The sequence below is a fragment of the Octopus sinensis genome, linkage group LG28 (genome assembly GCF_006345805.1).
Source record: "Octopus sinensis linkage group LG28, ASM634580v1, whole genome shotgun sequence".
Classification (NCBI taxonomy): Eukaryota; Metazoa; Mollusca; class Cephalopoda; order Octopoda; family Octopodidae; genus Octopus; species Octopus sinensis.
Genome location: NC_043024.1, coordinates 4,198,769 through 4,224,580, shown reverse-complemented (window position 1 = coordinate 4,224,580; position 25,812 = coordinate 4,198,769). Strand labels below are relative to the sequence as shown.

Sequence of the window (25,812 nt, the reverse complement as noted above, 5' to 3'; positions counted from 1 at the left end):
GTCAGGAATTTAGCTTTTCTTTTTCTTTTGGTTGGCTTCGTAATGACCAGGTTATGGCTTTTGTTTTCTCATTTGGATGGGTGTAGAATAGGAGTTTGGCTTTTCAGGGGTCATTTGATACCCTTCAGCGCAGAAAGACATTTTTTTTAAATAAACGCTTTATTGACAATAGCTGCCTGCATATATATATATATAGGTACTATTTGACAAGAGTGGTCCCAGTACGCGCACTCGTGCATCCGCGCAAGCTAGTCTTGACTAGTCGATCCTACAACGACTACCTAGCAAAGTAAATAAAACAAAATAACTTTTTGCACAAAGTAAAGATCGAGGAGCTAGAGCGGATGCGCTACTACGCGCACCGGGACCACTCTTCTGAAATAGTACCATATACATATATGAGTCTGCGTATCCGATTTTGTCTCGATAAACCATGATACACATCATCATCATCGTCGTTTAGCGTCCGCTTTCCATGCTAGCTTGGGTTGGACGGTGCAACTGGGGTCTGGGAAGCCAGAAGGCTGCACCAGGCTTTTTACGTGCCACCGGCACAGGTGTCAGACGAGGCTGGCAAACGGCCACACATTGTGCTTTTTCTTGAGGGGTAGCCATTTCTTAGGGGTTCGTTAAAAAAGATGCTTCTTTAATCTGCAGAATGCCTGAAACACAAAAATTACAATGTGATTAAAGTGGTTGGAAGAAATTTAACAAGATCTGTATTACTACCACAATATGTAATTTAAACTTTTATACCGCGTGTGTGGACAAATCTGATCTCCTTGGATTTCATCACACACAAACACACACGTTTTGTTTATTCTTATATATATCTTATATAAAATTTGGTTTAAATGTTTGACAACTCAGCACCTTCCATTGGACGGGGGGCGTTTTGCTTGTATATATATATATATATAATTACAAATTGAGATAGGGGTTGTAAATGCAACCCTCCATAGGATAACATATATCCAATATACTGCTAGTGAAGTACCCAATTCTGTTTTATATATATACTACTTATTATACAACTTTGCTCTTTTATGTACACTGATTTGTTCCGCATTTTATATTTAACCCTACAGTCTCTTATGTGGTGGTTTAATAAAGTATGTGATTGAGTATTATCTGGTAATTGATATTTGATTGGGATGTATTTCTCCATTTTCTTATTTTGTATATATATAATTCTATATTTTCTTCTCTTACAGTTGTGCTGAGTGTTCCATCACAGCCTGTCATCCACAGAAATTCTGATTCTACCAGAATACCTGCAACCGGTCTTTTATGGATTTTTATTAACTCTATCCACAATTATTAATATGGACATAGAAACCTTTTTATCTACAATATCTGTAGCGCTTGGAGATATCCTTCCCAACCAGCAACAACCATTCTAAATTATTATAAAGAAAAAATATTTACTTTGTATGTTTTCTGCATGTGTAAACAAAGTCCCATGATTTGGATATCGTAAGAAACTAAACCACAACAGATTATAACCACAAACATTGTTTTTTAAGAATTTCTCTGGAGTTAATATGGAGGATGGTAATCTGTCAGACACTTCTAACACAGATATTTCCGACAATTTAGAATCGGTTAAACAGATATCCAGTGCTGAGGAATCGTTATCACATGGTAAGAAGCTGTTGGAGAGAAATATTAATTGTGAAATTTATGGTGAATCTTTTGTAAATTCCAGTAATTTAAACAGACACACGGGGAAAAAACCATTTCAATGTGAGATTTGTGGAAAATCGTTGCATCATAAATATCAGCTTGTTGTCCACAGACGTAGCCACACGGGGGAGAAACCCTTTCACTGTGATATATGTGGAAAAACTTTTGCTGTTAAAAGTACTTTAAATGCTCACAAACAGTTACACACTAGAAAGAAAAATTTCCGCTGTAAAATATGTGGAAAGTCTTATACTCAGAACTGTCAACTCGTATACCATATCCGTACTCACACTGGAGAAAGGCCATTCCATTGCGAAATATGTGGAAAATATTTCTTCACTAACTGTCGATTAAAAAAGCACAAAAAGATTCATTCTGGGAAAAAGGAATTTAAATGTGAAATCTGTGGGAAATTTTTTTTGGATAATTCTCAACTTATTGTTCACAAAAAAACCCACACTGGGGAAAAACCATTCCACTGTGAAATTTGTGGGAAATGTTTTATGAATAATTTTCGACTTGTTGCTCACAAAAGGGTCCACACGGGTGAGAAACCATTTTTTTGTGATCTGTGCGGGAAATCTTACTTCTCGAATGCTAATTTAAAAAGACATAAACTCCAACACATCGGGAAAAAAGAATTCCATTGTGACACATGTGGTAAATCTTATTTCAATAACAGTGAATTGAAAAGGCATCGGAGGAAACATGTAGGAGAAAAAACATTTCACTGTGAAATTTGCGGGAAATCCTTTTTTGACAATTGTAACCTTATTGCCCACATCCGTAGTCACACAGGAGAAAAGCCCTATCGTTGTGAAATGTGTGATAAATCCTTTGTCTGTAAAGGGGACTTGAACACACACAGACGGAGACATACTGGGGAAAAGCCTTATTGTTGTGAAACATGTGGCAAATCTTTTGTGTGTAAAAGTGCATTGACTAAACACAAACGAACCCACACTGTAGGCAAGGCTTGGAATAATAAAGGACTTTGAATAATGTGTCTGTGAGTATGTGTGTAAATATTCACATACACACATACACAAGCGTATGCTGAAATTTCCTGACTTTAACCCTTTCGTTACTGTATTTCTGTTGAGATGCTCTGTGTTTCTTTCAATTACTTTAAATATAACAAAGAATTTAGTAAAATAACTTAGTTATCATTAAGCTAGTGTTAGGAACATAAATTGTGACTAAGGTTTGGAGGAAGATTTTAATTCAGAACTTTTGAAAACAAGACATTTGTACTCAGAGCCAGAGGTGGTTTCAGGCAGGTTGGTATCAAAAGGGTTAAATTAATCATTTGTTAACCCTTTTGTTACCATATTTCTGTTGAGATGTTCTGTGCTTCTTTCAATTAATTTTAAATATAACAAAGAAAAAAATAAGATATCTTAATTGTCATTAAGCTAGTGTTAGGAACATTAATTGTGACTAAGGTTTGGTGGAAGATTTTAATTTAAAACTTATGAAAACAAGATATTTGTACTACAGAGCCAGAGTCGGTTTCAGCCGGGTTGGTAACAAAAGGGTTAAGAGTATCATGAAAGGACTAGTTGAGGGCCCAACCTTGCAAGTTCTTTTACAGGGCTTAGAAAAGCTGAAGGACCACTGCAATAATTGTGTGTATCTGAGAAGGGAATATGTTCAATAAAATCGTAATTAACTGATCCTGTATTTTCTTGTACCTAGGGCTTCATTTCCACACATGCCAGCTTAATTTAATTCGTCCTTCATCAAAAGACACCTGTTGTTAACGTCCTTTATTTGCATTTGTATTTGTATACCATTTCTCCATTTTTTCGTCCTTGTTTTCTTACACATTCGCTGTTTTCTTCCAAGGAATCTAGTGCTTTTACCTTAGTTTATCCTTGGGGCTGGCCAGATTGGACCAATCTCGAATATAACCAGCCGAAATTGCAAAGATAATCTGGAACTCAACTGAAGAAAGAAAACTCCGAATGACCCGTCCCTTTTTTTTTCTATCGTCTGTCTGTATGTTTTGTTGTCCCTTTTTTGTATCATCTAACAGTCTGGATGTTTTGCGTTCTTGTCTCATTTTTGGTACTCCTTATATATATATGTTTGTATGTATGTAAGTATGTATGTATGTATATATATATACACACACACACTAGTTGAGTTCGAGAAGGTTCCAGGAATAATAAAATGATGATGATGATATTGTGATTGTTGTGACCCCCTTCGGTCAGACACTGACCATGGGCTTGCACCTAGAGAGTGATCCTCTGAGGCACAAGTCTGGGCAAGGTTGTTTTTTTATTATGGAAGACCAGCAGTCACCCATGCATACCGGCCTCCACTCTCCACACCACCAGTGTTATCCAAAGGAAAGGCAAAGAGGCCGATACAGCTTGGCACCTGTGATGTCCCAACTCATTTCTACAGCTGAGTGAACTGGAGCAACGAGAAGTAAAGCATCTTGCTCAAGAACACAACACGCAGCCCGGTCCGGAATTTGAGCTCACAACCTCACAATCGTAAGCTCGACGCTCTAACCACTGAGCCACATGCCTTCACTGATGATGATATATATATATATATATTCAAAATGTGACCGAGTGTGTACCGTTGGCATTTTTTTTTCCCCTGTCTTCCCTTCTCCTATGTTTCCAACGAAGAGCTCCGCTTGAAACGTTAAACCCTCCTTCTTTCCTGAGCGTCCAATAATACTATATTTGTTCCACATCCTCGCGTTGTTGTGTTTTTTTGTGCTTTCTTGTTTGGATTAACTTTATATATATATATATATATATATATATATATATATATATTGGAGTACATTTTTCATGGTGAAATATGTTGGAAATCATTTTCTTTGAATCCTCAACATTCAGGCTAAAAATCTGCTCTTATTTGAGAGGAACTGTTTTCAAAAAGCATTTGGAAATTATAAATATGTGAATACAGACTGGAGAAAATAAAATCATTCTTCTGAAATTCACGAAATATCTTTCTCTGTTTTATTCAAGTTGGGCACAATCCGAGTTGTGGGTGTTAGATTTGCATTAGTTAGGTATGGTTTAGATTGTAATATGTGAATGTGCATTTAGCTGCACGCGGGCACCTGGGTAAGATTTCTCTTCAGTGTTATTTATCACAACAATTTCTTACAGAGACACAATTCTATTAAATATGATTGGAAAACCACACAAATTTATACAAGAGGCAAATATTATTGAGGTGATTTGTTGGAAATATTCTCTAGAAATAAGGGACAAATTCCTGAGAAATATTTTATCAGACATTATTTATCAATATCTAGGCACAGGAATGGCTGTGTGGTAAGAAGCTTGCTTCTCAACTACATGGATCCAGGTTGAGTTCTGCTGCATGGCACCTTGGGTGAGTGTTTTCTGCTATAACCTTGGGCTGACCAAAGCCTTATGAGTGGAATTGGTAGACAGAAACTAAAAAAAGCCCATCGTATATATATATATATATTTATACTACAAAATTAGAAAATGGAGAAATATACTTAAATCAATCAAATATCAACCATCAGATGATACCCAATCAATACTTTATTACACCATTACATAACAGTAAAGGCATTATACAAAATATATAGTAAATATAATTAGACAAGGAAATAGAAATATAAAATCTGATTGGATATATGTTATCCCATGGTGGGTTGAATTTTCAACCCCTATCTCATTTTATATATATTTATATATATTACCATGACCGACCAGGCTATCAGATGTTGCTACACATCGCTGGTCACAATGCGCTTTGCATTGGTTTTTAGCCTTCAAATGACGCCACCCCGCTGGCTAAGCGAGCAGGCCAACAGAAGAAAGTTGTGGCGAAAGAGTACAGCAGGGATCGCTACCACCCTCTACCGGAGCCTCATGGAGCTTTCGGTGTTTTTGCTCAATAAACATTCACAACGCCCAGTCTGGGAATTGAAACCGTGATCCTACGACTGCGAGTCCACTGTCCTAACCACTGGACCATTGCACCTCCACATATTTATATATATATATATATATATATATTATATATATATATATATATATATATATATTATTTATGTATGTATATATATATATATGTGTGTGTGTGTGTGTCTGTGATTATCCCCCCATCATCACTTGATAACCAGTGTTGGTGTGTTTATGTCGCTGTCATTTAGCAGTTCAGCAAGAAAGACTGATAAAAGTACCTGGCTTAAAAGGTAAGTACTGGGGTTGAGTTATTTGACTAAAAATTCAAGTGGTGCCCCAGCATGGCCACAGTCTAATGACTGAAAAAAGTAAAAGATAAAAGATGTGATAAAAAATATTACACATATATATATACTCTTTACTCTTTTACTCGTTTCAGTCATTTGACTGCGGCCATGCTGGAGCACCACCTTTAGTCGAGCAAATCGACCCCGGGACTTATTCTTTGTAAGCCCAGTACTTATTCTATCGGTCTCTTTTGCCGAACCGCTAAGTGACGGGGACATAAACGCACCAGCATCGGTTGTCAAGCAATGCTAGGGGGACAAACACAAACACACACGCATATATATATATATATGGCAAGCTGGCAGAAACGTTAGCACGCCGGGCGAAATGCGTAGCCATATTTCGTCTGCCGCAATGTTCTGAGTTCAAATTCCGCCGAGGTTGACTTTGCCTTTCATCCTTTCGGAGTCGATAAATTAAGTACCAGTTACGCACTGGGGTTGATGGAATCGACTTAATCGCTTTGTCTGTCCTTGTTTGTACCCTCTGTGTTTAGCCCCTTGTGGGTAGTAAAGAAATATATATATATATATATACATATATATGATGGGCTTCTTTCAGTTTCCGTCTACCAAATCCACTCACAAGGCTTTGGTCGGCCCGAGGCTATAGTAGAAGACACTTGCCCAAGTTGCCACACTGGGACTGAACCCAGAACCATGTGGTTGGTAAACAAGCTACTTACCACACAGCCACTCCTGCGCCTATATATATATATGTTTTATTTCTAAAATTGTGCTGCTGTGGTGGAAAGGTTAAACTCCCTGCAATCTGCCAACCTCCAGAACTGCTGTCTTCAACTGACCAAGATTCCAAGCGCTTCTAAAACAAAATTAGACAAGACATAGGTGTAGGAGTGGCTGTGTGGTAAGTAGCTTGCTAACCAACCACATGGTTCCGGGTTCAGTCCCACTGCATGGCACCTTGAGCAAGTGTCTTCTGCTATAGCCTCAGGCCGACCAAAGCCTTGTGAGTGGATTTGGTAGATGGAAACTGAAAGAAGCCTGTCGTATATATGTGTATATATATATATATATATATATATAGGTGCAAGAGTGGCTGTGTGGTAAGTAGCTTGCTTACCGACCACATGGATCCGGGTTCAGTCCCACTATGTGGTACCTTGGGCAAGTGTCTTCTACTATAGCCTCAGACAGACCAAAGCCTTGTGAGTGGATTTGGTAGACGGAAACTGAAAGAAGCCCATCATATATATGTATATGTATGTGTATATATTTGTGTGTCTGTGTTTGTCCCCCCAACATCGCTTGACAACCTATGCTGGTGTGTTTACGTCCCTGTAACTTAGCGGTTCGGCAAAAAGAGACCGAGAGAATAAGTACTAGGCTTACAAAGCATAAGTCCTGGGGTCGATTTGCTCGGCTAAAAGGCGGTGCTCCAGCATAGCCACAGTCAAATGACTGAAACAAGTAAAAGAGTAATACAACGTTGCACTACAGATGACATTTGGAGCCACAAGAGATTTAACTGAGCCAGGATTCGTGCAAACAATCAAGATCCACTGAAACTGTTATGAATTTTGGTAACATGGATGATGTTAATGAGTGTTGCTCGTAATTACCAAACGTAGAACTGAATAAAGTTAGATTTTCGAAAACCAAAAAATGTTTTGTGACGTATATTTGCCTACAAACTACAGTAGTATCCACCCTTAGGGGTTAGCCATATTTAAATGGCAAATATACGCCACGATGTGTTGCAGCAACTGTTTATAAGTCGCTCTAAGATTTATTATTGCTTAAAAAATGTTTTTTTCTTTCATTAAAAAATATTTCATTGTCATCTACAGGGAAATAACTCCATTTGAATTGTTCCACTTGATTTCTGTACTTGGTTGATTAAGTGTGAAAATAACGGGAATACTGTTTAGGAGTGGAGGCGCAATGGCCCAGTGGTTTGGGCAGCGGACTCGCGGTTTCGATTCCCAGACCGGGCGTTGTGAGTGTTTATTGAGTGAAAACACCTATAGTTCCACGTGGCTCCGGCAGGGGATGGTGGTGATCCCTGCTGTACTCTTTCACCACAACTTTCTCCCACTCTTACTTCCTGTTTCTGTTGTACCTGTATTTCAAAGGGCCGGCCTTGTCACTCTCTGTGTCACGCTGAATATCCCCGAGAACTACGTTAAGGGTGCACGTGTCTGTGGAGTGCTCAGCCACTTACACGTTAATTTCACGAGCAGGCTGTTCCGTTGATTCAGATCAACCGGAACCCTCATCGTCGTAACCAACGGAGTGCTTCCATGATTAAGTGTGCAAATAACGGGAATACTGTTTAGGAAATGTATTTTATCTTTAAAAGGCGAGATATAGTCATAAGTGGAAGGGATGGCAGACCTAATTCTCTTTTCACAGCCAGTAGATCAGAAATTAAACACATACAAAGAAATAGGCGCAGGAGTGGCTGTGTGGTAAGTAGCTTGTTTACCAACCACATGGTTCCGGGTTCAGTCCCACTGCGTGGCATCTTGGACAAGTGTCTTCTATTATAGCCTCGGGCCGACCAAAGTGGATTTGGTAGACGGAAACTGAAAGAAGCCCGTCGTATATATGTCAATATATATATATATGTGTGTGTTTGTGTGTCTGTGTTTGTCCCCCACCCCCAACATCGCTTGATATCCGATGCTGGTGTGTTTACGTCCCTGTAACTTAGCGGTTCGGCAAAAAGAGACCGATAGAATAAGTACTGGGCTTACAAAAAGAATAAGTCCCGGGGCCGATTTGCTCGACTAAAGGCGGTGCTCCTGCATGGCCGCAGTCAAATGACTGAAACAAGTAAAAGAGTAAAGAGTAAAAGAGTGACACCCCCATATATAAAAAAAAACAACACTTTTTTGAAATGTATCTGGTACTTCCGGAAGTACACCGGTACTTATACCGTAACATCGCCAACGAAGATTGACTGGTGAAAGCCCAATTTATCAATTGTGAAGAATTGATTTCTTTTCAGGCATGCCATGTCGACTTTTGTATTCACCCTTTTTGCTGTTCCTAATTGGAAATCGACACCGTTTAATGTCACTTTTTCCCGCAATAATTGTTTACTTTGTTTACGTTTCTTTGATTTCCGATCGGCCGAGATATTAGGGGAGAAAAGGGATCGATACCATTGATTGCCTTTCTCGTAGGGTCAAATGATGTTTAGGGACATTTGACTCGTGCGACCAGAAATCATTGAAGCGAGAGAAAAATTTGTCAACGACACGGCCACCCTGGGGTAAGTTTCGGGTAGATTAATTATATCAGACTGATGTCGCATTTGTCTTGTCTTTAAAAGCCAAATTTCAGGAATTTAGCTTTTCTTTTTCTTTTGGTTGGCTTCATAATGACCAGGTTATGGCTTTTGTTTTCTCATTTGGATGGGTGTAGAATAGGACTTTGGCTTTTTATCTTCTTTAAATCATAGGAACAATTACAACCGTGCTTCGTGGTCTGCTCAAGACATCATCAGGAGGAACCACGTCCGGTTTCGGCCCCTACTCCTCTACCGTTTTGACGTGGCGGGGCCCACCCTTTCGGAGGTGTCTTCAGCTCTGCTGTTGGGTACACGTCTTCTTTCTTCTTCTTTCTTCTGTTCCCTGGCCTCTTCGATGTATCGTCAGCGAGTGTCAGCCGGTGACTGACTGTCTTGTCAAATTCCTCCCTTTAAATTTGACAAGACTTGTACCGTATGAAGAACACTGCTTTCACTCAGCATTTCGAAATACGTATATATAATCACAGACATTTCCCCGCTTCCATACAGACTAAAAATGCAGCCGCACACGTATGCGCTGACGTGGTTGCGTGGTAAAAAGCTTGCTTCCCAACCACATAGTTCTGCGTTCAGTCCCACTGCGTGTTACCTTGGGTATGTGTCTTCTACTAATGATCTGAGCCGACCAAAGCCTTGCGAGTGGATTTAATTATATATATAATATATATATATAATATATATATATATATATATAGGTGTGTATGTGTTTATGTATAGAGAGATAAATAGATAGATAGATGGATATATCCATCTATTTACAGATAAATGAATAATTTTCTTTCTACATATAGCAGTGCTATTTTGTTACATAGCTGCACACATGGTCGTGTAGTAAAACGCTTGTTTCTCAACCACACGGTTCTGCGTTCAGTCCCACTGCGTGTTACCTTGGGTATGTGTCTTCTACTAATGTTCTGAGCCGACCAAAGCCTTGTGAGTGGATTTAATTGACGGAAACTGAAAGAAGCTTATCACATATTTACTTGAGTTTAAAAAAAACTCGTTCGAAATAGCAACCTTGTGAAGCAATTACACCGGTCCCAGCATTCCAGTCACTTTTGGAATTTGGCCTGGAAGTCGTTTTCCATAAGCGAATCAAGGACCTTTTATGATTCACTCTGGATCTCGGTAACAAAATTAAAACGACGACCTTTGAGCTGCATTTTCATCTTGGTGAAGAGATGGATGTCTGCATCTGGCGAATAGGGTAGGCGCAGGAGCAACACCATGTTGTTTTTGGCGAGAAGCTCATGAGTGCAGAGAGCTTGGTGACAGGGTGTATTGTCATCATGAAGAATTCAATTCTTCGCGCTCCACATACCCAACGTCCACCTGGAAATGCTTCAAAACATCGCAGTAGAGCTCTCGACTGACAGACCTCCAGGGACGTTCCTCTGTTTTTTTAAGCACCCATACCACTCGAAACCTTGGTGTATGTCACATTGCCTCGTTGTCCTAAGCTTGCTGAAGAATGCTCAATGTCTATGTGACAGACTTCCCAAGTTGGCTCTATGTTCCTGTCCATACTACAGCATACACATGATCACAAAAACCCAAGTTTCACAACTTGCGAAGTAAACACATGATTCTTTATTCCCCATAAAGGGTTTACATAGAGGGGACAGCACAACATGATTTTGGTGTCATTTGATACAAAATGATAATTAAAAATTTATAAATTTATGTAGGCACAGGAGTGGCTGTGTGGTAAGTAGCTTGCTAACCAACCACATGGTTCCCGGTTCAGTCCCACTGCGTGGCATCTTGGGCAAGTGTCTTCTGCTATAGCCCCGGGCTGACCAATGCCTTGTGAGTGGATTTGGTAGACAGAAACTGAAAGAAGCCTGTTGTATATATGTATATATATATATGTGTGTGTCTGTGTTTGTCCCTCTAGCATTGCTTGACAACCGATGCTGGTGTGTTTACGTCCCCGTTAACTTAGCGGTTTGGCAAAAGAGACTGATAGAATAAGTACTGGGCTTACAAAGAATAAGTCCCGGGGTCGATTTGCTCAACTAAAGGCGGTGCTCCAGCATGGCCGCAGTCAAATGACTGAAACAAGTAAAAGAGAGTATTATTTATATTAGCTTCACAACACGTTTTAAACTTTTCTACCACATGTGGTTTACAATCCAACGTATGTATTCTCTTTTACTCTTTTACTTGTTACAATCATTTGACTGTGGCCATGCTGGAGCACCGCCTCTATTCGAGCAAATCGACCCCGGGACTTATTCTTTGTAAGCCCAGTACTTATTCTATCGGTCTCTTTTGCCGAACCGCTAAGTGACGGGGACGTAAACACACCAGCATCGGTTGTCAAGCAATGCTAGGGGGACAAACACACATACACAAATGCACACTCACACACACGCATATATACATATACATATATATGACAGGCTTCTTTCAGTTTCCGTCTACTAAATCCACTCACAAGGCATTGGTTGGCCCGGGGCTATAGCAGAAGACACTTTCCCAAGGTGCCACGCAGTGGGACTGAACCCGGAACCATGTGGTTGGTAAGCAAGCTACTTACCACACAGCCACTCCTGCGCCTGTATGTGTATATATGTATGTTTATGCAGACTCACGTCACCGCTTTTCAACATCTATCTTATGCAATCATATATTTTCTTCCTTTACAGATGTGTTCAGCGTACCATTACAACCAACCAGTCAAAGATACCGATTGCACCAGGACGTCTGCTGCCAGTCAGTTACAGATGTTGGCTCTCTCACTTTGCTTTCATTGTAGATAACTACAGATGTTGTCTCTCTCACTTTGCTTTCATTGTAGATAACTTCAGCTAACTCTATTCATAATTATTAACGTAGATATACAAGTCGTTTTGTCTACAACATGTGTGCCACTTGGAGACGTCTCAGCCTGTAATAGATATTCTAGTGTTACATAGAAAAGATATATATATATATATATATATATATATATATATATATATATATATGTAAACTGTAAAAAATAAATACAGACATGGACAAGAACATGAAACACCAAAGAGACGACACAAGAACCACAGGACGGGACATTCGAAGCCCTCAGTCATCAGTCAAGAACCAGATCATCTTCGCAATTTCGGCTGATTAATCTTGAGATTGCTCCGATCTGGGCAGCCCCCAAAGGAAAATCTAAGCCAAATATATATATATAGCCAGTGGGGTGGCGTCATTCGAAGGCTAAAACAATGCGAAACACATTGTGACCAGCGATGTGTAGCAACATCTGATAGCCTGGTCAGTCACAGTGATCACAGTGATATATATATATATATATATATATATATACTTTATTTTAGGCTGCAGAAAATTCAACAAAACCTGTTACTCTGAGTTTCACGTTGCCGTTCGTCGGACAGTTTTTGCTTACTCTACCCCTGGTATTTGAATACTTTTTTTTCCACCTTGTTTCACATTTATGTGTTTACTCCGGTATATATATATATATATATATATATATAGATGTTTTGCAAACAACTTGCATATGCAAGTGCTACCAGTCAAGAACTCTGCATACCGGAAGCCAGCTAGTGTATGGGGTCATAAGAAAATACCAATTCCACCAGAATCCTTGCTACCAGTTATTTATGGATGCCTTCTTTCTCTAAGACTTCAAACTACTTAACTTCTTTTCACTCTATCTGCAATTATTAACGTAGTGTCTTTGTCCACAACATGTGTGCCACTTGGAGGTTTCCCAGCCAGAAACAAACATTCTGAGTGTTCTGCAAAAAATAAATCTACATTGTATATTTCCTCCACCTGTAAACAAAGTCCCATGAGATGGGTAATCATAAGACAAGAAATTGAACTGTAATAGATTATATCCACAGACATCAGTTTTCAAGAATTCCTCCAGAGTTAATATGGAGGATGGTAATCACTCAGACACTTCTAACACAGATATTTCTGGGAATATAGATTCGGTTAAACAGACATCTGGTGCTGAGGAACCATTATCTCATGGTAAGAAACCATTATCTGATAATGAAAGTTCATTACAGAGAACTATTAATTGTGAAATTTGTGGGGAATCTTTTGTAAATTGCAGTAATTTAAAAAAACACAAAAGGTTACACGCTGGGGAAAGACCACTTCGGTATGAAATCAGCGGAAAATCATTGAATCGGGAGTCTCATCTTGTTGTCCACAAACGTAGTCACACTGAGGAAAAACCTTTCCGCTGTGAAATATGTGGAAAAAAATTTGTTGATGAAAGTACTTTGAATGCTCACGAGGAAATTCACACGGAAGAAAAACTTTACAACTGTGAAATATGTGGAAAGTCTTTTGTGGAATATTATTATTTAAAGGCCCACAAAAAGAGGCACAGCGGGGAAAAACCATTCTCCTGTCAAATATGCGGAAAATTATTCGCTTACAATTACCTCCTTGTCCTCCACATTCGTAGCCACACAGGTGAAAAACCCTACAGGTGTGAAATATGTGGAAAGTCTTATGCTTATAAGAGCTTCTTAACGAAACACAAGAGGACCCACAGCGCGGAAAAATCTCACCACTGTGAAACCTGTGGGAAATTATTTGCTAATATATATTCTCTCGGAGTCCACAAGAGATTACACACCGAAGGTAAACGTTACACCTGTGAAGTCTGTGGGAGATCATTCTTGAATAATTCTCTCCTCGTTGGTCACAAGAGAGTTCACACTGGGGACACACCATTTCACTGTGAAATCTGTGGCAAGTCCTTCCTAAATAATTATTTACTGGTTGCTCATAAAAGGGTCCACACAGGGGACAAACCCTCGCAGTGTGATATTTGTGGGAAATATTTCTCCTCAAACAGTAATTTAACCAGACACAAAATAATTCACGTTGGGAAAAAAGAATTCCACTGTGAAATATGTGGAAAATCTTACTTTAATAATGATGATTTAAAAAGACACGAACGGATTCATAATTGCGAGAAAACGTTTCACTGTGAAATCTGCGGAAAATCTTTCTTTGATAATTGTAATCTTGTTGCCCACATCCGTAGTCACACTGGAGAAAAGCCTTATCATTGCGACATCTGTGAGAAATCTTTTGTCAGTAAAAGTAGTTTGAATAAACACAAACAAAGACACACCGGGGAAAAGCCGTATCATTGTGACATCTGTGGAAATTCGTTTACTTGTAAAAGCTCCTTGAACACGCACAACCGAAGGCACACGGGGGAAAGGCCATATTATTGTGAAATCTGCGGGAAATCTTTTATATGTAACAGTCATTTGACTAAACACAAACGGACGCACACTGTAGGTAAGAATTTGAAAAGTGGGACATGAGAAATCATCATCATCATCTTCTTCATTTAACGTCCATTTTCCATGCTGGCATGGGTTGGACGATTTTGACTGAGGGCTGGCGAACCAGATGGCTGCACCAGGCCCAGTCTTATCTGGCAATGTTTCTACAGCTGGATGCCCTTCCTAACGCCAACAACTCCAAGTGTGTAGTGGGTGCTTTTACATGCCACCTGCACAGGTGCCAGACGAGGCTGGCAACGGCCACAATCGGATGGTGCATTTTACGTGCCACTGGCACGGAGGCCAGTCGGGGCGGCGCTGGCAACGGCCACGTTCGGATGGCTCTCTTACGTGCCATCGGCACTGATATCACAACGTGAGAAATCATCATCGTCATTAATGTCCGCTTTCCATGCTAGCATGGGTTGGACGAATGACTGAGGACTGGGAAGCCAGATGGCTGCACCAGGCTCCAAACTTGATCTGGCAGAGTTTCTACAGCTGGATGCCCTTCCTAACGCCAACCACTCCGAGAGTGTAGTGGGTGCTTTTACTTGCCACCGGCACGGAGCCAGTCAGGCAGTACTAGCAACAACCTCGCTCGAATCTTTTACGCATGCCACCAGCACAGGTGCCAGTAAGGCGATGCTGGTAACGATCACGCTCAAATGGTGTCTTTTACATGCCACCAGCACGGAGGCCAGATAGCCACTCTGGCAATGATCATGCTCGGATGGTGTTCTTAGCACCCTACTAGCACGGGGCTCGAGTGCTAGTAATGTGACCATAAGTCTACCACCATATTCGATGGGGTGCGCAAAAGTTCCTGGGCTTTGGGCAAAAGAAAATACAGGAGGATCAGTTAATTCTTTTCTCTTCTAGGGGACAAGGCCTGAACTTTTGCGGGAGGGGGGCCAGTCGATTAGATCGACCCCAGTACAGAACTAGTACTTAATTTATTGACCCCGAAAGGATGATCTCAGCGGAAATTGAACACAGAATATAAAGACAGACAAGATACAGCTAAGAATTTCGCCTGGCGTGCTAATGTTTCTGCCAAACGTTGGATATTCAGGGAATTAGTGAGAGATGGGCACAGAAGGTTCCAAGTGTTGTAGAGACAAATAACCGAAGAAAAAAAAACAATTGAATCTATAAACTAGCTATAAATTAAAGAGATTTAAAAAATAAGTTGTCTTTTTGTTTCAGTATATCAACACTTATTAAACAATAATAGTATTCAGTTTTGTAAAATAATTCACTAATTCACCAAAAATATGAAACGAAAACGTCAATATTCTTTGAAAAATTTTAAATAGCTTTTGTGACAAATTTGGTAAAATATTGAATATTCTCTTCCTACACTTGATGTGTCTCTTTTCTAAATTTTTTTTTGTGGTGAAATACATTTAATCATTTTGAGTCCTCAACATTTTAAATAGCTTTTGTGACAAATTTGGTAAAATATTGAATATTCTCTTCCTACACTTGATGTGTCTCTTTTCTAAATTTTTTTTTGTGGTGAAATACATTTAATCATTTTGAGTCCTCAACATTTTAAATAGCTTTTGTGACAAATTTGGTAAAATATTGAATATTCTCTTCCTACACTTGATGTGTCTCTTTTCTAAATTTTTTTTTGTGGTGAAATACATTTAATCATTTTGAGTCCTCAACATTTTAAATAGCTTTTGTGACAAATTTGGTAAAATATTGAATATTCTCTTCCTACACTTGATGTGTCTCTTTTCTAAATTTTTTTTTGTTGTGAAATACATTTAATCATTTTGAGTCCTCAACATTTTAAATAGCTTTTGTGACAAATTTGGTAAAATATTGAATATTCTCTTCCTTCCTACACTTGATGTGTCTCTTTTCTAATTTTTTTTTTGTGGTGAATACATTTAATCATTTTGAGTCCTCAACATTTTAAATAGCTTTTGTGACAAATTTGGTAAAATATTGAATATTCTCTTCCTACACTTGATGTGTCTCTTTTCTAAATTTTTTTTTGTGGTGAAATACATTTAATCATTTTGAGTCCTCAACATTTTAAATAGCTTTTGTGACAAATTTGGTAAAATATTGAATATTCTCTTCCTACACTTGATGTGTCTCTTTTCTAAATTTTTTTTTGTGGTGAAATACATTTAATCATTTTGAGTCCTCAACACTCAGGCTAAAAACCTGGTCTTATTTGAGAGAAACTGTTTTAGAAAAGCATTTGGAAATTATAAACATATATGTGAACACAGACTGGAGAAAATAAAATTATTACTGCCAAAGGTGGTCCTACCCCATATTCAAATAAATTTGTTTGAAAATTTAAGGTGTTTCCATTATTTTGTCCAACCCCTGTATATATATATATATATATAATGTCTGTAATTATTTTTACTGTTTACCTATATAATCGGCGGCTACGTATCCACAATTGACCTTATACGATAAGTATATTTTTTCTCTAGCATTGATACGACTCTTAATCTGTCTCTTTCTCTCTCTCTCTCTCCTCCCTTATTCCCCTTCCTTTCTTCCCCCCCCCCATCCATCTTCCCCCCCCCCTTCTACGTTTCTCTATCTCTCTCACCTCCAGCCCCCTCGATCTGTCTCTTTCTTCTCCTCCCTCGTCCACCTTCTCTCTCTTTTCATCTGTCCCTTTCTCCTGTCTTCTGTTCTCACGTGACAGCTAGCCGCCGTTGAGCGCTCTTTACGTTTTCAGCAGCCGCAGAAGCAACACGTATTTGTTCGTCTCCCCGTGGCCATTAGGCACAACTTCACAAGCCAGCCCCATACTCAACTCGTCCTGTCGAAAGACCCTTGTCCCACGTCCTGGTTTTGTTTTGTTGTTTATTTTTTTTTTTATTTTTACCGTTATTGTTTTTACGTTTTTGTATTCTTATTGGTGTCACGTATTCTGTATTTTTGTTCGTGTACTTCGTTCGTTTTCCGTCCTCGTGTTGTATACATTCGAAGCTTTCTTCCAGGGGATCTAATGCGCTTGGCTTAGATTTCCCTTGGCTGGCTGGCCATATCGGAGCAATCTCAAGATTAATCAGCCGAAATTGCTAAGATGATCTGGTTCTTGACTGATGACTGAGGGCTTCGAATGTCCCGTCCTGTGGTTCTTGTGTCGTCTCTGTGGTGTTTCATGTTCTTGTCCATGTCTGTAATTATTTTTACTGTTTACCTATATATATATATATATATATATATATGTATATATATTTGTTGTGCAAGATTTTTTATGTGAAGTCGTGTGTTGAAACAGATATTGTTGTTTTTCGGAATGGTCATTTTGCCAGTTTAGCCAATAATACAATAGAAATACAAAATGGCTGATCGTTAGTAAGGAGAGACACACAAATAAGAAAGAAGAAAGCAAAGGACCACTGATGAGGTCACAGGAGTGTGACAAAAGAACTCTGGCCGAAATAAGATTAAGATTAATGTAAAAAATAAATAACACTGAAGCAAAATAACACCAAATATATAGTGCGTGTGTTTTTATTGGCTAAACTGGCAAAATGACCATTCCGAAATACAACAATATATATATATATATAATATTTATTATTTGAGGGAATAAAATCCAAACTTTTATATATATATATATATACATGCATGCATGCATTCATTCATAGTTGTCGAAAATCAAGGTACTGTGCTGTGTAGAGAAAAGGGATGGGAGCATGCGATTATGAGTTTCAGAAACATTTTTCTCTCTCAGTGTATAATTTATGGGGAATGAAATAAATTAAGGGCATGATTCACAAAGAAATCATTCGTATAAAAACCGACGCTTTGTGTAAAATTGTAAGTAATGTACGAGTATTTGCATATTTGGATCTTTTCGGTTTGAATGGCAGTTTTTTCTAGCGGTGTCATATGAAATTGTCACCCATAATTATGACCCTAGTATCGATCTATTGCATTTCAATCTGTTTTAGGTTTAGGGTAAGGGGTGGGGGGAAGGGTATCTTTTTTTCTTCAGAAATGTAAATAAACCCAATCTTGTTCTTAAACGAGGGACATATTCATACGGCACAGAATGTTTGTTTTTTACCTCAATAGACGTCAGTGATTGGTTGAAATTGCAGAAATTGAAAAAAAAAAACCAACAAATATCTTACAAACTATAGAATTTTCTCAATAAAGCCAAGAGAGAAAGATGTTTTATAAACACATCCTACCAGTATACGAAGTTTAAAAGTGTTTAGTTACGTGGAAATTATGTCAGAAACTGCCGTTTAAACCGAAAAGATCTGCCTATTTATTCCTTTAAAAAGTGTGATATTCACATAGTAAAAGAAAACTTAAATTGAAATTATTCTCATCTCTCTCCCCCTCCCCCCCCTTTCCCAGTCGGTATTTCAAATATTCAACGTATAGAAATAAATATCAATTCAACCTAATCGAAAATATAGACGAAAATTTAGTGGTGAACGCCCATTTTATCAATTGTGAAGAAATGATTTCGTTTCAGGCAAGCCACGTTGACTTTTGTATTCACCCTTATTACTGTTCCTAATTAAGAATTGACGCCGATTCCTGTCGCTTTTTATTTCGCGATCACCTTTTTGTATTCTTTGATGTTTCTTCGATTTCCGATCGATTCGGGATATAAAGGAGAAAAGAAATCGATCATCATTGAATGTGGTTCTCGTAGGACCATTTAACCCACGTTACCCGGAATCGTTGAAGCTAGAGAAAATTTATTAACGACACGACCCACTTGGTAAGTTTCAGGCAATCCAAATTCTACGACGGGGTTGTCACGTTCGGCTTCTTTTTCGAAGCCAATTTGCAGGAATTTTGTTTTTGTTTTTATTTCATTGGCTTCGTAATATCCATTTGGTTTTTCTAGATTCTTCTCGGGGTTTTTTTTTAACATTTAACTTGGGTAGATCCAGAAAACCAGTATTCTTTACTTTCGCCTAATCAACCACCCCTTTCACCGAAATTGATGGACTTGCACCATAATTTGGCACTACTTAAGAAGAGTGGTCCCGGTGCGCGCACTCGCGCTAGCTAGTCGATCCTTACTTTGTTGTAAAAAAATTATTTACTTTGTTTTGGGGCGATCCTTCGGTATAGGTGGCTTTGTTTACATTTCTGAAGATAACAGAAACCCTTTTCTCCCACCCCAAACCCTAACCCCCTATATATATATATATAAAAAAAACACTTCTTGAAATGTATCCGGTACCTATACCGAAGTTACGCCTGTTCCTTGTGTTTTATTTACTTTGTTTCAAATAAAATTATTTATTTTGTGTTTTATTTACTTTGCTACGTAGTCGTTGTAGGGTCGACTAGTCACGACTAGCTAGAGCGGATGCGTGAGTGCGCGCACCGGGACCACTCTTCTTAAGTTAAATATTTGATATTTAAATCTTAAAATACTGAGTTCAAATTATGGGGTACTACTTAAGAAGAGTGGCCCCGGTGCGCGCATCCGCTCTAGCTAGTCGTGACTAGTCGATCCTACAACGACTTCCTAGCAAAGTAAATAAAACATAAAACAAAATAAATAAATTTTTTTACACAAAGTAAATAAAACACAAAAACAGGCGTTACTTCGGTATAGGTACCGAATACATTTCAAGAAGTGGTTTTTTTTTTGTATATATATGGGGGGGTTAGGGTTAGGGGTGGGAGAAAAGGGTTTCTGTTATCTTCAGAAATGTAAACAAAGCCACCTATACCGAAGGATCGCCCAAAAACAAAGTAAATGAAATACAAAAACACAAAGTAAGGATCGACTAGCTAGCGCGAGTACGCGCCCCGAGACCATTCTTCTTAATTAGTGCCAAATTATGGTGCAAGGCCATCAATTTCGGTGAAAGGGGTGGTTGATTAGGCGAAAGTAAAGAATACGCATACCCTGTGGTTAGGGTTAGGGTTTTTGTTACGCCGAAAACGGGTGGTGTACGTATTCTTTACCTCCGCCGTTGACTATATCGACTCCTGTGCACAACGGGTACTTTATCGACCCCGAAAGGATGAAAGGCAAAGTCGACCTCGGCGGAATTTGAAGTCAGAACGTGATTTAAATCCACATATCAGAGCCATGTTCTGATTGCATTGTGACATACACCATACATTTGATGGATGTACGTTATACATACACTGATATTTGGTACTGTTGTTGTTGGTCGTGAAAATACTCAATCAGACAGTGGCAGCTGCTGCTGTTGCTGTTGAGCGAATCGGTCTTCGTCCCAGAGCTCGCAAGATGGAAGAAGTCGAAACGTGGTCCTTTGCTATTCGTAAGACCCGCAGAAGAGAAAGCAGGTCAGCCTCCCCGACACCGAGAACATCGACGGATGGATGAATGTGCATCCAGGCTCGGCGGTTGCGTAGGAAGTCGGGGGACAAGAAACAGGAAGAAAGAGTGAGAGAAAGTTGGGGCGAAACAGTACAACAGGGGTCGCCACCACCCTCTGCTGGAGCATCGTGGAGCTTTATGTGTTTTCGCTCAATAAACACAGGAGTGGCTGTGTGGTAAGTAGCTTGCTTACCAACCACATGGTTCCGGGTTCAGTCCCACTGCATGGCATCTTGGGAAAGTGTCTTCTACTATAGCCTCGGGCCGACCAAATCCTTGTGAGTGGATTTGGTAGACGGAAACTGAAAAGAAGCCCGTCGTATATATGTATATGCGTGTGTGTGTTTGTGTGTCTGTGTTTGTCCCCCTAACATTGCTTGACAACCGATGCTGGTGTGTTTACATCCCCGTAAATTAGCGGTTCGGCAAAAGAGTCCGATAGAATAAGTCCATCAACCCAATTAAGACCATCACTGTCACCAACAGTAATACAACTATCATCACTTGCTGCAGCAAGTGGAGGCGCAATGGTCCAGTGGTTAGGGCAGCGGACTTGCGGTTGGAGGATCGCGGTTTAGATTCCCAGACTGGGCGTTGTGTGTGTTTACTCTTTTACTTGTTTCAGTCATTTGACTGCGGCCATGCTGGAGCATCGCCTTTGGTCAAGTAAATCAACCCCAGGACTTATTTTTTGTAAGCCTAGTACTTATTCCATCGGATTCTTTTGCTGAACTGCTAAGTTACGGGGGACGTAAACACACCAGCATCAGTTGTCAAGTGAAATTGTGGTGGGGGGGACACAAACCTACACACACATACACAACAGGCTTCTTTCAGTTTCCATCTACCAAGTTCACTCACAAGGCTTTGGTCGGCCCGAGGCTATAGTAGCAGACACTTACCCAAGGTGCCACATAGTGGGACTGAACCCGGAACCATGTGGTTGGTAAACAAGCTACTTACCACACAGCCACTCCTGCGGGACATTCAAATGGAAAAGTATGGATTATTTGTATTGCATATGGAATAACAGTTTACAATGTGGTGTTGCAATCATCATCATCATCATCTAAACGATGATGATGATGATGATGATGATTGCAACACCACATTGTAAACTGTTATTCCATATGCAATTAACAATCTTGTAGGTGTATATGTACATGTATGTATATATACACACACACGTTTTCTCTCTTAAACATTTATCTTACACAGTCATATATTTTCTTCCTTTTACAGTTGTGCTGAATGTTCCATTACAACCCGTCATACAAGACTACCAATTCCACCAGCACACCTGCTACCAATCACTTATGGGTATCTGCTCTCCTTCTGTTTCCAGGATACATAATTTCTGTCAAACATATGCCCAATTATTCATGGAGATACAGAAGCGCTCATCTGCAATATGTGTTCCGCTTGGAGACATTCCAGCCAGCAACGAACCTTCTAATGTAAGCTGAGTGCCATGATTTGGATATCATAAGACAAGAAACGCAATCCTAAATCTGTAGGGAAGACTTTGCATAGTGGGACACGAGAACTCCTTCTCGTAAATTTGATTTCATATTCGATGGGGTTTGCAAAAGTTCCTGGGCTTTGGGCAAAAGAAAATACAAGAGGATCAGTTAATTTTTTTCTAGGCACAAGGCCTGAAATTTGGGAGAGGGGACCAGTTGATTAGCTTGACCACAGTACACAACTGGTACTTAATTTATCGACCCCCAGTTTTGAAGAATTTCTGCAAGAGTGAATATGGAGGATGGTAATGAGTTGGACACTTCTGACACAAACGTTTCCGATGATATAGGTTCGTTAAAGAGACATCCGAGGGTAAGGAACCTTTGTCTGATAACGGAAGTTCAAAGCGGAGTAATGTTGAGTGTAAAATTTGCGGAAAAACTTTTGTGAATAAAAGTAATTTAACGAAGCACAAAAGATTGCATACGGGTAAAAAACCGTTTCGATGTGAAATTTGCGGGAAATTGCTGAACCAGAAAGCTCACCTTGTCCTCCACAAACGTAGTCACACAGGTGAAAAACCCTACAGGTGTGACACGTGTGGAAAATCATTTGTGGATAAATGTTATTTAAAGATTCACAAAAAAATGCACACGGGCGAAAAATGTTTTTCGTGTCAGACATGTGGTAAATTATTCAGTCATAATTCTCGGCTTGTTGACCATGTACGAAGCCACACGGGAGAAAAGCCGTATTCTTGTGAAACATGTGGTAAGTCGTTCGCGTATAAGTATCCCCTTATTATTCATAAACGGAGCCACACCGGGGAAAAACCATTCTGCTGTGAAATATGTGGAAAGTCCTTTGCCAGTAACCGATCCGTGACGTATCACAATAGAATCCATACTGGAGAGAAACCGTTTCAGTGCATCACATGTGGGAAATCTTTCGTGACTAGCAGCGCCTTAAGAATTCACAAACGAATACACACCGGAGAGAGACCTTACCCTTGTGATTTATGTGGGAAATGCTTCATTAATAGGTCAACGCTTGTTACTCATATGAAAAGCCACATGAAAGTAAAAACTTACCACTGCGAAACATGTGGTAAATCGTTTACAAAGAACTCCCTTTTTACGCTCCACAAGAGAAAACACACTCGGGAGAAGCTTCATAATTGTGACACATGTGGTAAATCTTTTGCTAAGAACTATCTTCTTACACTCCACAAAAGGAAACACTCGAGGGAGAAGCTTCACGATTGTGAAACATGTGGCAAATCTTTTATTAACAATTCGCAACTCGTTGGTCACAAAAGAGTCCACACCGGGGAAAAACCGTTCCACTGTGAAACGTGTGGGAAAAATTACTCTTCTAGAAGCAATTTGACAAAGCACAAACTCCAACACTCTGGGAAAAAAGAATTCCACTGCGAATTATGTGGTAAATCTTATTTTAATAATTGTGATTTGAAAAGACACAAAATAAAACATGATGGCGAAAAAACATTTCACTGTGAAATCTGCGGAAAATCCTTCTTTGATAATTGTAACCTTATTGTTCACGTTCGTACTCACACAGGAGAAAGGCCCTGTTTTTGTGATATCTGCGGGAAAGCTTTTACCTGTAGTAGTCACCTGAACAGACATAAACGGGGTCACTCTGGAGAAAGGCCTTACCATTGTGACATCTGTGAGAAATCATTTGTAATTCTTAGCGATTTGACTCAACACAAACGTAAAAAACACTTTGAGAAAGCCTTAGAGTTATGATCCATGAGGAATGAAATATTAAATTTCTAAATATCTCATAGAGATATGTACGGTGGTGGGGCGATAGAATGGTTGTATACTGTCAATTCAACGTGACTGCTATTTAGCCCTAGGAAGCATCAACGCTTCCTGATGGCTTTGACACATTTTTTTGGTAATCAGTGAATAAACGTCACTGAAAATTAGATATATATATTTACGAAGTCGGGACAGATATCTGCGGCTGGCAGGCTTCTGCTACTCTAGACCGATGATGGGCAAAGACCCTGAAACATGCATGTCTCTAGATGCAGGCCTGGTTGCTGGGGGTGTTTGTCTCCCCTTCGTAAATATATAAGGACACAGGAAAAAAAAAAAAAATGTGTCGAAGCCATCAGGAAGCGTCGATGCTTCCTAGGGCTAAACAGCGGTGGTGTAATCCCCTACTGTCACGTTAAATTGACAGTATACAACCACTCATGAGGAATGCTTCCCTTGTAATAAATGTGATCTTTTAATATTGGAGATTTTTCATGGTGAATTACGTTGGAATTGTTTCTCTTTGAAATTTTGTATCGCAATTTACAATGTACCTTGATATGTGAGACACACTTTTACAAACACACCTAGGAATTATAAACTTGTCTTCTTATTAAGCATGATTGGAAAACCCAAACATAAAATTAGACATGAAATTTCTAGAGAAATACATGGTTTTGTGTTATCCCGAGGCTGTAGTAGAAGACACTTGCTGAAGGTGCTACATAGTGGGACTGAACCCAGGACACTCTTTTACAAAAACAGTTGGGAATTATAAACTTGTGTGTGAATAGATATGGAGGAAATAAAAGCGTTATTCTAAATATGTAAACCTAGTATTTTCTGTTTTACTTTTATTGTCCCCTAATGCATCCTGGAAAAAAAATATCATCTTTTCAGGGTTATTTATCATAATGATTTCTTACAGACATTATCTCATTAAGCATGATTGGAAAATCCAAACGTAAAATTATATTGACATGAAATTTCTAGAGAAATTATTTTTATTATAAAAGTGTCTTGTTAAAGAAACAAATATAGATCTCATCAGGAAAATATTATTGAGCTGATTTCTTGGAAACATTGCCAGTACCTATTTCTTTATTACCCACAAGGGGCTAAACACAGAGGGGACAAACAAAGGTATTTAGTCGATTATATCGACCCCAGTGTGTAACTGGTACTTAATTTATCGACCCCGAAAGGATGAAAGGCAAAGTCAACCTCGGCGGAATTTGAACTCAGAACGTAACGCAGGCGAAAAACCGCTAAGCATTTCGCCCGGCGTGCTAACGTTTCTGCCAGCTCGCCGCCACACGTTTCTGCCAGCTCGTTTCGCCAAACATTGCCAGTACCACCTGACTGGCCCTTGTGCTGGTGGTACATAAAAGACACACTGGTTGGCGTTAGGAAGGGCATCCAGCTGTAGAAACTCTGCCAGATCAGATTGAAGCCTGGTGCAGCCATCTGGTTCGCCGGTCCTCAGTCAAATTGTCCAACCCATGCTAGCATGGAAAGCGGACGTTAAACAATGATGATGATGATGATTCTTTAGGGATAGAAGTAAAATAACTAATTACTGTAAAAATTTATGACAAAACATCCACATTTGTATCATCATCATCATTTCGTGTCCATTTTCAATGCTGGCATGGGTCGGATTGTTTGACAGGGTCCAGCAATACACAAGGCTATGTCAGGTCCCAATGTCAGCTTTGGCTTGT

General features: G+C 39.3%; 2 protein-coding genes across 3 annotated transcripts; both read left to right on the top strand.

Moving 5' to 3' along the window:
- The first annotated feature begins 1,544 nt into the window (after positions 1-1,544).
- LOC115225602 (gastrula zinc finger protein XlCGF17.1-like) lies at positions 1,545-2,684 on the top strand. The gene has a single exon (XM_029796526.1). The coding sequence runs from the start codon at positions 1,545-1,547 to the stop codon at positions 2,682-2,684; it is 1,140 nt and encodes a 379-aa protein (XP_029652386.1).
- A 10,112-nt stretch (positions 2,685-12,796) lies between these two features.
- LOC115225601 (zinc finger protein OZF-like) lies at positions 12,797-24,914 on the top strand. 2 transcript variants are annotated; one of them, XM_036514560.1, is made up of 3 exons: positions 12,797-13,539; positions 22,906-24,071; positions 24,527-24,914. In XM_036514560.1, the coding sequence occupies exons 1-2, from the start codon at positions 13,121-13,123 to the stop codon at positions 24,068-24,070; spliced, it is 1,584 nt and encodes a 527-aa protein (XP_036370453.1). In that variant the 5' UTR covers positions 12,797-13,120; the 3' UTR covers position 24,071; positions 24,527-24,914. The 2 variants fall into 2 exon arrangements, with proteins under 2 accessions (XP_036370453.1, XP_036370454.1); XM_036514561.1 differs by having other exon boundaries at positions 12,797-14,174; positions 23,793-24,071.
- The last annotated feature ends 898 nt before the right edge of the window (positions 24,915-25,812 follow it).